We start from the raw sequence: 14,724 nt of genomic DNA, 5'->3' as shown, positions 1-14,724 counted from the left end.
GCAGGGAGGGTACCGGATTGTCAGAAAATAACAACAAGATGAACATCTGTCCGAGTGTTTTGACACATGGGACCAAGTTTTGAGTTGGCCAGGCCAGACCAGACGGGATGATTACAGTGTCGGCCGGCAGAGGAAGAAGCGCAACTTGTTTGGGCGCGGGCAATATGCCCAAGACGAGAGAACGGGGCTGTAAGAGGGGCTACTGGGGGTCAACTCCGAACCTTCTGCAGTCTAAAAAGTGAAGTTGTGGCCCTACTCCGTATACTAGGTAAGGTAGATATGCTCGATCCCCCGGGATTGTGTTGGAACTTGTGGCCAGCAAGTTCTAGCAAGAGGGCCTTTCCAAGGTCTGACGGGTCACGACAAAACAGCGGCGCTCAGCCCTCGGCCAATAGCGCACATGATTCATATGTTCTGTAGATTGAAATGGGGTCGCGTGGGTTGGACGTCGGGCAGTCCCCAGGTCTGGAGATTGCTCTGGGTGAAAAAAGCTTGCCGTCGGTGACAGGTGGAGGGCCCGGCTCGGGAGAAGAACAGGGTGCCGTGGTGCCTGCTAGTCTATTAGGCTCTTTGAACTTTTGAAGTTTGATGGCCGGGCCGCGACAAAAGGTGGGCGTTTTCTGTTTACACTACTGCGTATTCCAGTAGATTGTATACTTTATCCATGGAGTGGTTTGGGTGGATTGCGAGGGGCTCCTGAGTGGAGTGTCAGAAGATGGCGTTCCTCGGCATCGACGATGAAATGTGACTAAGAAAAGGCGCTTGATCTTGGCACATGTTATTCGGGAATGGCATGGCACAAACCAACCGTTTTCTGGCGTGCCTGGTTGACTGTACAAGTTGAAGTTTGATACTAAATAATGGAAATGAGGTACGGATACGCTACTGTGTGGACTCGTGGAGTATACTTGTAGATTCGTCGATGAGGCGTCACCGTTTGGGCACAGACAATGCTCTAGAAGCAGAACCAGAAGGAGAAGGAGAAGAAGGAGAAGGGGGAAGACCAGACGGGAGAAGCAATAACGGCACCGGACTTTCTCCATTCTCCTCCTTCTCCTTCTCCCTCTTTCCTCCAGTCTGTGCCCTTGGGGCCCCCCTTCCTGTAGCTTGCATTTCTGTTCCTGCTCCTTCTCTCTTCTCTTGCTCCTTCTCCTCCTCCCGGGTGCCGCTCTCCCCCGTCCCGCACATTTGCACCTGCTTGCTGCACCCTCGGCCGAAATGAGATGGTGGCCGTCGGCGTACCTTGCATGAGGTACCTGCCCAGGTGCCCAGATAGGTACCTATCCAAAGGTAACGCCAACGAACTGTGAAAGTCTAGAGTACTTTCTCCATCGGCACGTTTTGCACTGTAATATTGGTACCTGTGTACGGAAACCTCGGCTAAATTGTCTAGACCAAAGTGGATGTCGAATCCCCTGCAATCCTGCCACCACCATCATCAAGAGGGAAGGAGCGAATGCGCTCAAAAGCGCCAGGGCCAACGCCATCCCAATACCAGCTTACGAGTGCGCAGAAAGGAACGAAGGATTACACAGCTCGCCCGTTGACAACTCTACTAAGTACCTTACGTTCATACTGAATTGGCACACTTTGGTTATCTTCATCACATGAAGCCATGCAAGTGACGGCAACAATAGCATGACCAGATTGGGTTGGCTCGTTCCATTCTTCGTCTACTAGTTGAACCTAGCATCGGCGACAATGAGTGGGTGAGAAGAAGCAGTACGCGCACGTTTGTACGTAGGTAGACAGCAACGACGGACAACATCATAGACATTTTTCATATTCTTCTCGATGCCTTCACATGCTATCAATCGCCTATTCTGGCTGCGTGAAAGTGGGCTAATGGCCGTAGATACGGAAGTTTTTCCATATTCGAAAGGGGCGTTTCAGTAGCTCTGCTTTTGCGTGGCTCGCTACTGATACTGGAGGGATTACATTCCCAGTTGGAGATGCCGCATATCCAAATCTACATAGCCCACAAAAATGCACCCGCGGCTACATGGTCATTCAGGATTAAGTGTGGTCTGATGGTGTTCGCTTGTCTGCTTATCTGGAGATTCAGAAAACAGTAGTATTTGCTCTCATCCAACGCAGCGCAATATATCCCATTATCGACGGTATTTATCAAATATCAGACATTCTTTGGGGTATTCGGGGCGAACAGCCGGGTACAAGTAGCCTGAAATCGATCCCAGACGTTATTGCTTCAGAGCGTCTCTCATATATGGCCAAACAATGGTTGCCAATGCTTCAATGCAACGTCGTTCCAACCAACACGTCCCGCCTCCCCCGGCCCGCCTTATGAGCGTAGGAACGGCATCCCTGCCGCCATTCCTCGGCTTCATATCCAGTTCAGGCCCGGGCTTCAGGCGGGAGAGAGGGCTTGAGACTTGGATGAAGACGGTAGTGTCTTTCTCTAACCATTTTCCTCCGAAAAGACGCCTCGCTCTCGTCATTACGGCGGCACAACGGATCGAATCAGGCGATTTGCGGCGTCATGATTTTGTCACGGGGGTTATCCTCCACACGCGAACGCGGGGCTTTCATGCTCATTTCCAGTGACATATCCGCATCGATCAGCAAACCTCCAGTGAGTCTTCAGACGGTAGCAGAACCAACACTGCGATCCGAGCATTGGCATGTCGACACCACACCACCAGGCTATACTTCCGTGATCGACATATTGTCTGTGTGGAAGAGCATAGGCGGTCGGGAACCGGCTGCTAGTTCGGCAAAAGGATTCCAGATCGCAACCCACCGTTACATCGCCTACCGATCAATTTCCCCTCAGCTTCAGTTTGCCAAGGTTGCATTCAAAGTGTCTAGTTCATCATAAACGTCAGCAGTCAACTCGAAAGCTTCTTCGGTGGTTCCATAGAGACTGCGATGTGTAAATCTTCAATAAAAAGCTTTTTATGAAGCACTGGTGTTCCTTGGGTGACAAAGCGATGAGAGAAGCTGCGCGACGATGAGTTAGCGGGACTTGCAATCGAGGCAAAGGCAAAAGCCCTGAAGGACAAGTCATTTCGCAGTTGAAAATATTTCCAACGAAATATCAATTAGATCAGGAGAATGGCTAGAATCATACAGTCGCATTGACACGGCCTCAGACGCTCGGAGCCGGGCCAAGTAGCAGAGAAAAGAAGCCACAAAATTCGGCCGCTCTCGGACGCGGATGTAAGGACGGGAGCCCGGAAGACGGAAGGCCCCACTCACCCCTCTCCACCCAACGGGTGTCAGCAGCTCCGAACCCTGGGCCGTCGGAGTGACAAACACATCTCGTTATCCACGAAAGCCTCGCACTGACACAAACACTTCCTTACATACAAACCTCCTCAGTTGTCCCCCCGGCCGGACCAGACACTCGCGTCTCGTCACCCTGAATACCCCTCATTCTGCGAATTACCCCGTCTCGACTAGGTACTATTGCTATTGCTCGCCCTCTTCAATTTCAGCCTCGGCCTGCTTTGCTTTGTCTGGCTTCAACCCGCTCGTCAAGCTAGACTCAAGGCATTGCAGCATTCTGCTAACGTCTAACCCAGGCCGGACACCCGCCGTCATGCCAACCACTCTAAAGTTCGCTGAGCATCGTTATGCTGCTGATAACGAGCTTCAGAAGCTAGGAGTGTGGGAATTTCCCTCATATACGGATAATGCCTCTGGATACTGGGTAATGTGGGTTATCTAACCTCTCCTGAGATACCCTCATCCCCTTCCCAGCTTCAGTAAATCATTAACTCACTCCACTCTAGTTACGTCCACGGTGGTGCGTGGCGTGATCCCCGAAAGACCCTTCAAGACTTTGGCGCTTCTATCCAGGAAATCTTAAAGTCCAGGTCCATCCCCAGGTCTGAGATTCGCGGCTTCATCAGCATTGACTACCGTCTCTCTCCACACCCTCTCTACCCGCAAGACCCCGACGTCACTTCTCCCGCAGAACTTCGTTGTGCTCAACATCCGGATCACCTTCGCGACACCTGGTCAGCCCTTGCATTCTTACAGCGTGAATATCAAATCGGGGACCGTTATATCCTCATCGGGCACTCGGCCGGCGCTACCTTGGCCCTTCAACTGCCCATGGGGTCCGTTGCGCTGGGCGCGGCCCCTCCGCCGGAGGTCAAGATGCCAACTGCGTTTATCGGCGTTTCCGGCATATACGAACTTTACAACCTCAATGCCCGCCACGAACAGACTTACACCCAATTTATTGCCGGTGCCTTTGGAGACGACCAGAATTCTTGGAACAAGGTTGTTCCGGCCACCTTTTCAGGGAGCTTCAAGGATGCTCTGCCTACCAAGCCGCTTATCTTGCTGGCCTGGTCGCCGGAAGACTCCTTGGTCGACGAGCCTGAGATCGATACTATGGCTGCGAAGCTGAAGAAGGACGGGGTGGAGTGCACCATCGTCAAGGACTTGACCCACGATCATGACTTTGTCTGGGAGGATGGCAAGCAGATTGCCCGCTTGCTGTCGGAAGCTCTCACCCTGTTGAGGAAGAACTAAATTCGAGGGCCAGGCGAAAGTTGTGCTCTTTCTACGGCCACGCCTTACATTACAGATTTATGATGGATCATCGTATTGGTCTGAAGTGCTCACAATATACCATTTCTTCATTAATATCCACTTCATATTCTATTCTATCCGTTTCGAAGTGTTACACATCGTCATTCGCGCCTCTCTCTACAACTTCGCCCCCCAAGCCTTGCCCGCCTTGGCCGTTCTCGCCGCTCCCACCGTCAGCGCACCGGCAATCATCATGACGCCGCCCCAAACCTGAGCCCCAAGATATGAGCCCCCTGACCTGTCGATGATGGCGCCCGCGATCGGCGGACCAGCCAGCGTCGCGAAACCCGAGATGGTGGCGACCATGCCGAACCGCGTGCCCATCTTCTGCGGATCGGTCGTCAGGCTGGCGGTCGAGCCGACGAAAACGCCCTGCGTCGCGCCGTTGGACAGGCCGTAGAAGACGCTGAAGGCGTACATGCCTGCCCTCGTCTCCACGCCGATCCAGGCGAATTCCATGCACCCCAGGAGGAACATGGTCATGACGAACATGTTGATCGGGCCGACGTGGCGGTCGGCTAGCCAGCCGACGATGGGCCGGATCGGGATGCCCATTCCGTTGGTGATGAGAAGAAGCGTTACCGACTCTGTTGTGGAGAATCCTATGACCTTGCGGGCGTATGTGTTGATCTGTTGCCTCCGTTAGCACACGAAAAGCATCACAAAACACGACTCCTGGTCAAACCTACGTAGAAGAAGCCAAAGTACAGCGCCATGAAGTAGAAGAAGACTCCCAGGGTGTACAAGATGTACGGCAGCTCCCGGAAGGCCGACCACTCCAACAGAGGCCCAGCCTTTCTCGGAGGGAGTCTAGGTCTCAGCAGAGCAATAGCAATCGTCGCCACGCCGAGCGCGACGAACGCCGAGCACCGTACAGCCCAGGGGAACCCGACCTGCGGGATGAGATACTGAAGCGTCGACGGGAAGATCAAACTCCCCACCCCCGTCCCCGTCGCCGAAACAGCGAGCGCTAGAGACCGCCTCTTTTTGAAATACGACCCGATGATAGCCACGCCCGGCATGAACAGCACGCCCAGCCCCAGGCCGGTACAGATCCCCTGCGCGAGCATAATCTGCCAATACCTCGTACACAGGCTCGTCATGAATGATCCAAACACCACAAAGGCACAACCCACGGAGACGGCGTGCCGGGCGTACCCGGCGTCCGTGAGCCGGCCCGAGACGGTACAGACGGCGAACGTCAAAAAGATTTGCACGGAGCCGATCCACGAGACCTGCGAGGCGGGCAGGCGCAGGGTCTCGGTGTAGTGGAGCTGGTAGACGCCGAAAGTGGCCGGGTAGCCCCAGGCTAGGGCGTTGAGCATGTTGCCGGCCAGGACCTGGGACCAGGCCGTCCAGCCGCCTTCCGGGTAGACGAGGTCGTGCTCGGCGGACCATTCGCGGACTTGGTGCTCGTCTGCCCCCGAGGTCTCCTCTTCGTCGGTTGCGGTGGCCGTGCCGGTGGTTGTTTGGATCTCCTTCTCCTTCTCCGTGGTGGTAGGGAGTTCGGCGCTGGGGCCGCGGCTCCTCGATGAGTCTGATGTGTCGGACATGGTGATGACGCCCTTATCTTGGTCAAACGAGTGTTGTGATGATGGCATGTCCATCCCGGGAAACAGACGGTTAAAAAGACGAGACGACTATGTGGTTAAATATGTTGAGTCAGGTCCTCCATCGATCCAAGGGGGCCTGAAAAGTCTTTTTTTTCGTTTTGTCCTTTTTCTCAGCTGGTAATATTAGATATTAGGGATGTAAAGCGAGGAGGTCAAAAGAAGAAAAGTCGTTTCTTTCGTCACGGAGTCATAGCCCAAGCGGACGCTACTAGCAATAAGTAAAGAAAAGTGATAGAAAAATAGAAAAAATCAAGAAAAATTGCAACCCAACTATCGCGCCGAAATCGCCCTATCTTTCTCCCCGACTACCGAAATTGAAGAACCTCCCGTCTACGGAAGCAGTTTCACAATGCAGCCAACGGGGAATCGTTAGCAAACAATGGTAGCAAACACGGCCGGGATCTTATTTCCGGGCCTGCGGTGTGACCGCCGGGAGCGGGAGAGCGTCCCTCCCTCCTCTGCATAGCTGCGGGACTCGGCGCCCAACATGTCGGCTTGGGCGTACGCCTTTCGCGCCCTATCTTAACCTACGGCCCAGGTACTACCGCGGAGTGTTAGGAGTCTTCGGCGAGACGGAGTGTTCGCCGAGGGGCGATGGTGCTCCGACCGGATGCCTCGAGTGAGACTTTGACGCGGTAATATTTTCGGTAGTATGAGTCCCGGGGAAAGCCTTCCGAAGCGGAAGACCCCACCCGACTGGGCAAAGTTGGAACTTGAAGAACAAAAGTTTGCTCCAGTTGATATTGCGGTTTGCTTGCTTTACAGGGCTGCAGGGCAGTACCGGGGGTATATTGGTCATGCGCATATTTCTTATTTCTCCGTCTCTCTCTCTCTCGAGTCTCAGCACTCTCAAGTCCCAACTATCAGGTAAGTCTCCGTACCTACCCGAAATTCTCATCTGGTCCTGTCCAGAGAGGTCCTCGAAATTTCGAGAGTTGCGTGACTCGATCACTCATTATCATTGGACGTTAAAGGTAGCTTGGTGGTTCTGGGGGGGTTGTGACCACTACTCAAGCTACCTTGGCAAAAGGCGGAGTTGCATTGTAGACATTCTAGGTCCGCAATTGACCTGGCTCGACCAAACCTATCTGTCCGTACAGCCTACTACTACAATAGCGTGCTTTGCGGATAGCTCTGCCACTGCGGGCTAGAAAGAAAGAAAGAGAGGCATGAGCACAGGAAGAACGAAAGCGCCTTATGAGTCTGGAGATGAAATATGATCGATCAGTCATTGGTACATATTCTAACTCAAACGTGCAGGAAGCACATCTTTATTCGGTCCAGAGTAAGGTAAGGCAGCATGTGTACATATCAACCATTGTTGTGTTCTTCGTCATGCAGAGACTTTTCGTTCCTCAAGGTCCCTCGGGACTGATAAGATAATATCTTATCTTCCGCCGGCTTTCCCAAACCAACCATCGGTTTAGTGACATTGGAAAAAGCAGCGACAGCGGAGGTATCGCACGGGCCGCCTTCGGTTGCAACTTCCCAGGACCGCCCCCGCTCCAAGAAAACCCGAACGCCAACAAAAAGCTGACCCCCATCGGCGCGCCGAATCGCGGATGCGGGGCGCAACCTCCCGTTCCGTTTAGTTTACCTTAAACGTGCATCCGTCCTCATCCAACCCACCGTCTTCGCCCCGTCGCGTCGCATCGCATGCTAACAATGAGGATACCTTGCCGAGTGGTCAAGATGCGATTTGCAAAAGAGCCCCCGATCGAAGAAGCAATAAACGCTGCAGCTAACACGTTTCTTCATCTCTCCCTTTTCTCTTTCCTTTTCTCCCGCACGATTCCCATCATTCTTTCCCGCCTTGCATTGAGGCTTTCGCTATGCTGCCTTACCTTACCGCGATGATCGATCCATACCGTCGGGCGCAGATTGATTGCGCATCACCTCACTCCATCCCAACGCGACCTCTAAACCCGCCCAGTGCCGTCCAATCCGAAGTTCCGAGAAAAGCGTGCGAGAAAGTGTCGTCACCAATCAGTCTCAAACACAACAACGCGCCGCGGATCATGACCTGATGACACCCCCCGATCCTTTTCCATCCCTGCGTCTTCTCTACCTTACCTCGTCACCTTGCGGTGTTGGTCGCTGGCCTTGTCTTTTGGTTCCAGGGGAAAAAGAAGGGGAGGCAAGCCCCCATTTGTGCTATTCTCACTCTGCCTTACCTATCCGTATCTTATCCATATGCTGGCCTGTCGCATGCACTATATGTACCGCGTTTTTTTGCCACCTGCTCCAGCTAGCTGCTCGTCTTGGTGTCGCAGCAAGATTCGCGACTGCAGGCACTGCGACTAAACGTCCCATCCCCCTCCGCCGGAATAAGCACTGCCACCAGTGAAACACCCAAATCCCTCCAATCCAAGGAAGCTCGCACCTCCATGCTGCGCCTGCGCCTCTCCAAAACGTCCAAAAAACGGTAAAAGTAAATCAGCGCATAAAAGTAAACAAACAAACAAAACAACAACAAATAACAAAAACCACCTTGAGACGCGACTTCAAGACGATTCAATTCGTTCCTTTTTTTTTGCGCAACGCATGCGATACATATGCACACACTCTAATTCGCCTCTAACCCACAACCGCCAGCGACGCGCGCTCACCGCCTTTAACCATTTTTCATGCAAAAGTACCAATCCCGCAACGTCCTTGGCCTCGCTATATTCCTCGTGCCATGTAGCGCATGCATCGGCAAAAAAAAGAAGACAAGAGGCTGCTTCAACGCGATCGCAAATTTGCGCCACGCTGACTCAATCGCGTCGCCATGCACGCACTCAAACCCTGCATCGCACCATCATCCTCACGACTCTTCAACACAATTGTCGTTCACCGACGACAACATGTAGCAAAGCGAAATTCTTCACGCGCAAAACTTGACCAACCTGCATGACCGCAACATCGTTGACCATTAAAAAAAAAAGTGCGGGGAGCTCTCGAAGAGGTGCGGGGTAAATAAGCACTCATTGCAAAACATGGAATGACGTAATTAGAGAGGTACCTCACGCTTGGAGCTTTCCCTCTCGACAGTACCTCTCCCCGTGTGGATCGCGGAAGCTCTTGCGCCCCAAGCTCAAGTACCTCTTTAGCGCGCGAGAGTGCGCACCAGCCAACTCTCCCTCCCAGTGAGAAGCCCGAGCTTCTGCTCTATCGCGCGCACGGCTCGCAACTGCCGCCGCACACTGTGCGACTGTGCGCCTGTGCTTCTGCCCTTCCCCATCTGACAGGGCGGCTAACAGACGTCAGCCACACCATCCAATCCATACGCCCCCCCTCCCCGCCCGAGCCGGAACGGGATGCAACGGCGAGAACCGCACGCTAGTGCCATAAACGGACTAGCCGCGCATCCATCTTTCAACGACTTCCGTCCTGCTCTGTCCCCGCTCCGCACCGGAAGATGCAATGTCATCGCACCCGCATATTCACTTTTCACCGTTGTCGCATTCCATTAATTGCATTGCGCCGCATCGCCGCAAACACCAAAGGTACATGATCAGGATGTTTTTTTTTCTCCCTTTGGCTTTCGCTACAGAACCGTTGCCACTAACAAAAACAGTCGTATCGTAGCTGCATCTTCTCCTGTTGCCCGCCTCCAAATAGCATCCAGAGAGGAACTAAAGAAACAGAAGCAAGCTCGCTCACGCAGAGAAGCTTCATGTCGCTTGCGCACATATAGGAAAACACAAACCTCCAAGGCATGCGATCCACCTTCCGCCCGGACAATTTGACTATTGCGTGAGCCTCGGAACCGTTCTCGCCCGCCATTGTACCCATCCTTGCCTTTTGTTCTCCTCCGCACCTGTAGCCTCCCAATTCCATCCTCACTTTGCATTGAAACCTTGATCTTCCACATCCTAACACTGATCCATTTGCGCTGCGCACGCGCCCACAAGTATTCCAATATACCCGCTTGCTTTTCTGGCCTTCAGCCGCTCCACCACATCGTACAGTTGCACAACTTCGCCAAAACTGTAGCACCCTCGCCACAACTCGAAAGACATGTAGTAGGAAATGAAAAGGACATCGCGCGCAAGCCAGTAAATGGAATTACAAAAAAAAAAAACACCGCTTCCCATTTAAAAGAGACCATAAACGCCAAAAGGAGTGTGCGCAACCGGCCTCACCCGGCGATTCTCAATGGTACTCACCAACGAGTCTCTGCCGTGTTGCCAGTGCTGTTGGATGGTCATGGTGACAAACATCCGACAATTGCGACGATGAGAGGCATGTCGTGAGACGATACCGTCCGAGCGCCTCGCCCAATTTCAATCATCTTTGTCGCCAGACGCCGGTAAGCCTGTAAACCTTTGTCGCCGCAGAAAAGTGGTCCAAAACTTTGTGACAATGAGTTGTGAAATAGACTCGCCAACCCTCTTCTGAGTGATGCTGCGCAGGGCTGTGCTCACTCCATCAGGAGTCGGCCATTCTACCGCTTGCGCTTCTTGTTCTTGTCGGCCATCGCGGCCGTCGTGGCAATTGGCGCAGCTGGCAGGAGAATAGGCTGCGTAGGGTTGACAATGTCTTCCTTCTTAATAGGAACGCCCATGTGTCGTCCATACCTGCCCTTGCGTCCATTGCCCTCGTCCTCGCTGATGCATTGTTCAGCATTGAGGCCGGCGTCACGGCATCGCCCACAAGGTCGCTGCCTGTCACAGCCCTTCTTGCTCTTGCGGCATCGCTGGCAGCGGGGCTTGGCGGAAAGATCAAGCTGATCGTCTTCGCCGGGCGCACCCGAGGTAGCAGCAGCAGCAGAGGCAATTGATGGCTTGCGCGAAGGAGGCAGAGAGGCCGGCGACATGGGCCCGTTGCTAGCGGGAGCGGGAGCCGAAATGGATGCCGGGGCTGAAGCCTTCTTGGGCTTAGGAATAGTAGGCCGAGGAACCTTGCTGACCTTGGTCTTGGGCTTGGAGCTGGGCAGTTGTGTCTTTGGTTTGGCATCCGGAAGGTTGGTCTTGTTCTTCAGCACCTCGGGCTTGCCCTCGCCATTGACGACGTGACTGGTAGGTTTCTCGACACGGACGTCTTCAACAGGAGTTTCGATGCTGGGTTGGGGAATGAAGTGGCTCTCTGTAGTCTGGTAGATCTTGCGCATGACACCAGCAGCATCCAGCTTTTGGCGCCGGGCGGCTGACTCCTCGTCACTCTCACTTTCGCCATCGCTAGTGGCTCCAGTGGAAGAGGCGGCGTCGGCACGGCCGCTGAAGGTGTCGTCCAGCGTGGACGCAGAGGTGCGGCCATGAGAAATGTTTGACATTTCACCCAGGCGCATAAGCTGGATGGCAACATCCTTATCCTCTTCTGACATGCAGCTGCCAACGGTGGGGTCTGGAGTGGGCAGAATGCCGCTCATGCCGCTGTAGTTGCCGGTTTGCCCAGCGTATCCGATGCTACCGCGACCGTGGCGTTCAGACGACGGCGTCGCATAAAATCCACCTTGCGCATATCCATTATTGTGGCTCTGCGGGGAATGCAGAGGCATCGGGTTCGTGAAAGGGTTCTGGCCCGGGTGGACAAATGGCAGAGAGGCTCGCTGAGGCTCGGCGCGGCGGGCAGGAGATACGGACGGATTCGACGTAGCCGCTGGCATCTGAGGAGGCGCAAATAAGGGGAGTTCCTGAATGGAACAGGATGAGTACAAAGGCCCAGACTAACAAGAATAGAGAAGAAAAGGATATTGTCCAAGACCCGTGCGGTCAGGCAAACTTACCGAGCTTTCAAATTTGGCCCGCTTGCGACGACCTCCCTCAACAATGTTTTCGAGGCTGATTTCGGTGTTGCCAATCTGCTCCTTCATTCTGCTAGAGCTGGACCCAGGAGCGCCGTCACCGCTGCTGTATCCGTTGACGCTATCACTGTAGATATCAGCGTGGCCATTGGAGGCGGCAGTGTCCCGATTCTTGGAAGAGCGGGATCGACCCTTCTTGGAATTCGTATGGGCAGATCCGGAACGCCGGCCGCGTCCGGCATTGGGGGATGGGCTGCGCTTCCGAGAGGTGCTCGATGAAGGCCTAGAGATTTCTTGGCCGAAGCGCGGTGGAGGCTGCAGCGGATAACCGTTGCCCTCGAAATATTGCTGAGCGCTGGGGGGAGGGTTATGATATGTGGGCGGCACAAAGGGGCTAGAAGCAGAGGGGGACTCCTCAATGACTCTGACGTAGACAACCATGTTGTTGCGGAAGTTCTCGTATCGGGCGATGAGGGTTATACCATTTTCGTCCTCGAAACTGACGCCCTTTGAGCCGGTCGGGCCACCGTACAGACCGTAAAAATTCTTGACGGTGGTAACAATGGAGTCGGTAGTGTCATGAGGATATATTTGGACTCGCATGGGGAGTCGCGCCCTGTATTGCGGTGACTCGGTGAAGAGGAGTTCAAATGCGACGTTCTTGGGCGACACCGTCTGCCGGGGCGAGACGCTACCCTGGTTTGAGGTGGCCGCGGAACCGCCGTTGACGACGCTTGTGGGAGACATGCTCGTCATTGTGATGTATGGTATTGATTCGATGGGTTTGAATGGAGGAATGTCGAGCGAGAGAAGTTTGATGGGAAATGGGGTGGTGTGCGATGAGCGGGTTTCCGTAGAGTTGGCACGGAAAGGTTGGGACCCTGAGCCTGAGTCGGCGGTCGATGGGCGGGACGAAGGGTATCAACGACGAGCAAGCCGAAACTTGAGTCGGATGAGGAACGGAATGAGGTATCAATCCACCGAATTATCAAACATGGACGTTATATCGAGGGTCCTGTGTCGTCGTGCGGTCAGCGCCAGACGGGGCGATCTGACCAAGGACGCTGCCGGAGCGAACGGTCGGAGAGGACGATGGTTGAGGAAAGGAGTACGGGGTGATTTGGAGTCTAGGGCATGGACTGCAAAAGATTAGCCATGGGATGGAGGATGAGGACCGAATGGACGAAATTGACGGTGTGATAGAGTGTATCGGGAGTGAAGAGAGGAGGAGAAGCAGAAGTATGGTTAAGGTAGGAAGAGGAGTGGTAGGAGAGAAAGAGGAGAGGTTGAGCTGGGACTGGGTCGGGGAGCGCACGGCAAGACGTAGTAGCGAAGAAGCACAGCCAGAGAGAGAGAGAGAGCGAGCCAGACCCCAGTCCAGACATCAAACCTCTCTCGACATTGAGCCCGGCGGAAGCACAGGAGAGTCGGGACTCGGGATCTTGGAGCAGAATGGTGCAAAGGGATAGAAGACATCGATCGCAAAGACGATAGGATCGGTTCAGACTCACTTTGGAAGGATGACAGTGGTGTTGGATGATTGTTTCTGCCGGGCAATTCGCAGGTTTGTGTGCAATGTGCATGAGAGGGAAAAAGAGGAGCCAAGTTGAGAGGTTACGATTTTGTGTCTGCGGTCCGTCAGTCACCTCAGTCCAAGTCCAGGTCCCAGGTCCAGTCCAGTCCAGTCCAGTCCGGTTTCCAGTTTCCCAATTTCCAGGTCTGGTCCCGTCAGGTCAGGTACCGTCCACATCGCCGCACCGTCAGTCAAGTACCTGACCTTCTGGTTAGGTTTGTCTCTGCTCCTGGCGGGGATGGAGTGGCTAGGTACCTGGACCCCCTGGGCCTCCCGTACGACAGTCTACCTCCGCTAACCAACAGGCAGTACAGCGCATATGAAATGAGGAAAAGGCCCTATAGTTGCAGGAGCAGCCCACTGTCGTGGTGACCGGGGCCCCCTCAAGTGCCGGCAGTAACTTCCCTCGGGTGACAGTGCGCGATGAACTGTGCCAGCTTCGATTCCTCATCCTTGGCGGGTCATGCCCGATTGCCTTTGCTTCAGGGCACTTGGTGCTGTAGCTTAGGCACGTATCACCCCAAGTTGAGGGACCTCACAGGGGCCATGTTCCACTGTGGCTTACGGCCAGGTCCCTACAGCACTGGATCATCCCCCAACGCATATCGCCTCCTCCCCCTTTCCGGGCAATCGCCAGGCAGGTGGCTAGTTCGCCCCAGAACAAGGCCTTGCCGCACTCGTGGGACCTCACCGCACCTTCAGGCTTAGGCAGAGTGGAGGGCAGTGGCACCTGCCTACCTGCCGGACCCGCTCATCCCGTCTGGCTACCTATTCTCCTAGGTCACCTCCTAGGTCACCTCACACACTCCGAACCTGAGCGTGACGAGTGAAAAGGGTACCTCCACGTCGCAGGCGCATTTGCTCTGCGTCTCGACAAGACCCTTGGGCCTATGTTTTTCGAGGTCGATATGATGACTACCATGTATGCGAACATCCTGGAGTCCTTCGTCGGGTTTCTAGGCGGTGCTATGCGGCCAGGGACGACGGCGACGCACCGAGGCCCAAGTCGCTCATGCTTGCGCAACTTGGGAGCCACACGCCGCCGCCGCCGCCGCCGCTGCGCGCACAACGAAGGAGCGACACTGTATCCGTATGGAAAGGCTTCTCCTTCTTCGTGAGCGGAAGCGGATCCGGACAAGGGCCTAGCAGGCCGTACACCGGGGGGGGGGGGGCTTGGTGGCATTTTTCTCACCATCTGGCTCTTCTGTCTTTAACTTGAGCCTACCGGTAATCGATCTACGGAT

General features: G+C 54.4%; 4 protein-coding genes across 4 annotated transcripts; 2 read left to right on the top strand and 2 right to left on the bottom strand.

The window, feature by feature from the left end:
* Nucleotides 1-3,562: 3,562 nt before the first annotated feature.
* Nucleotides 3,563-4,506, top strand: CABS01_12226 (uncharacterized protein; the record flags this gene model as incomplete). Its single annotated transcript, XM_060545580.1, has 2 exons — nucleotides 3,563-3,678; nucleotides 3,756-4,506. 2 exons carry the CDS (start codon nucleotides 3,563-3,565, stop codon nucleotides 4,504-4,506), a joined length of 867 nt encoding a protein of 288 aa, XP_060396753.1.
* Nucleotides 4,507-4,683: 177 nt separating this feature from the next.
* CABS01_12225 (major facilitator superfamily transporter) lies at nucleotides 4,684-6,119 on the bottom strand (the record flags this gene model as incomplete). Its single annotated transcript, XM_060545579.1, has 2 exons — nucleotides 4,684-5,196; nucleotides 5,256-6,119. The coding sequence occupies 2 exons, from the start codon at nucleotides 6,117-6,119 to the stop codon at nucleotides 4,684-4,686; spliced, it is 1,377 nt and encodes a 458-aa protein (XP_060396752.1).
* Nucleotides 6,120-8,806: 2,687 nt separating this feature from the next.
* CABS01_12224 (uncharacterized protein) lies at nucleotides 8,807-9,031 on the top strand (the record flags this gene model as incomplete). The annotated part of the gene is made up of 1 exon (XM_060545578.1): nucleotides 8,807-9,031. The coding sequence occupies one exon, from the start codon at nucleotides 8,807-8,809 to the stop codon at nucleotides 9,029-9,031; it is 225 nt and encodes a 74-aa protein (XP_060396751.1).
* Nucleotides 9,032-10,608: 1,577 nt separating this feature from the next.
* Nucleotides 10,609-12,663, bottom strand: CABS01_12223 (uncharacterized protein; the record flags this gene model as incomplete). The annotated part of the gene is made up of 2 exons (XM_060545577.1): nucleotides 10,609-11,796; nucleotides 11,890-12,663. 2 exons carry the CDS (start codon nucleotides 12,661-12,663, stop codon nucleotides 10,609-10,611), a joined length of 1,962 nt encoding a protein of 653 aa, XP_060396750.1.
* Between the last annotated feature and the right edge of the window lie 2,061 nt (nucleotides 12,664-14,724).

This window comes from Colletotrichum abscissum, assembly GCF_030869225.1.
Source record: "Colletotrichum abscissum strain IMI 504890 chromosome Unknown Scaffold_36.1, whole genome shotgun sequence".
Taxonomy (NCBI): Eukaryota; Fungi; Ascomycota; class Sordariomycetes; order Glomerellales; family Glomerellaceae; genus Colletotrichum; species Colletotrichum abscissum.
The sequence above is the reverse complement of the archived record's forward strand: the minus strand, read 5'-3'. Positions and strand labels throughout refer to the sequence as shown.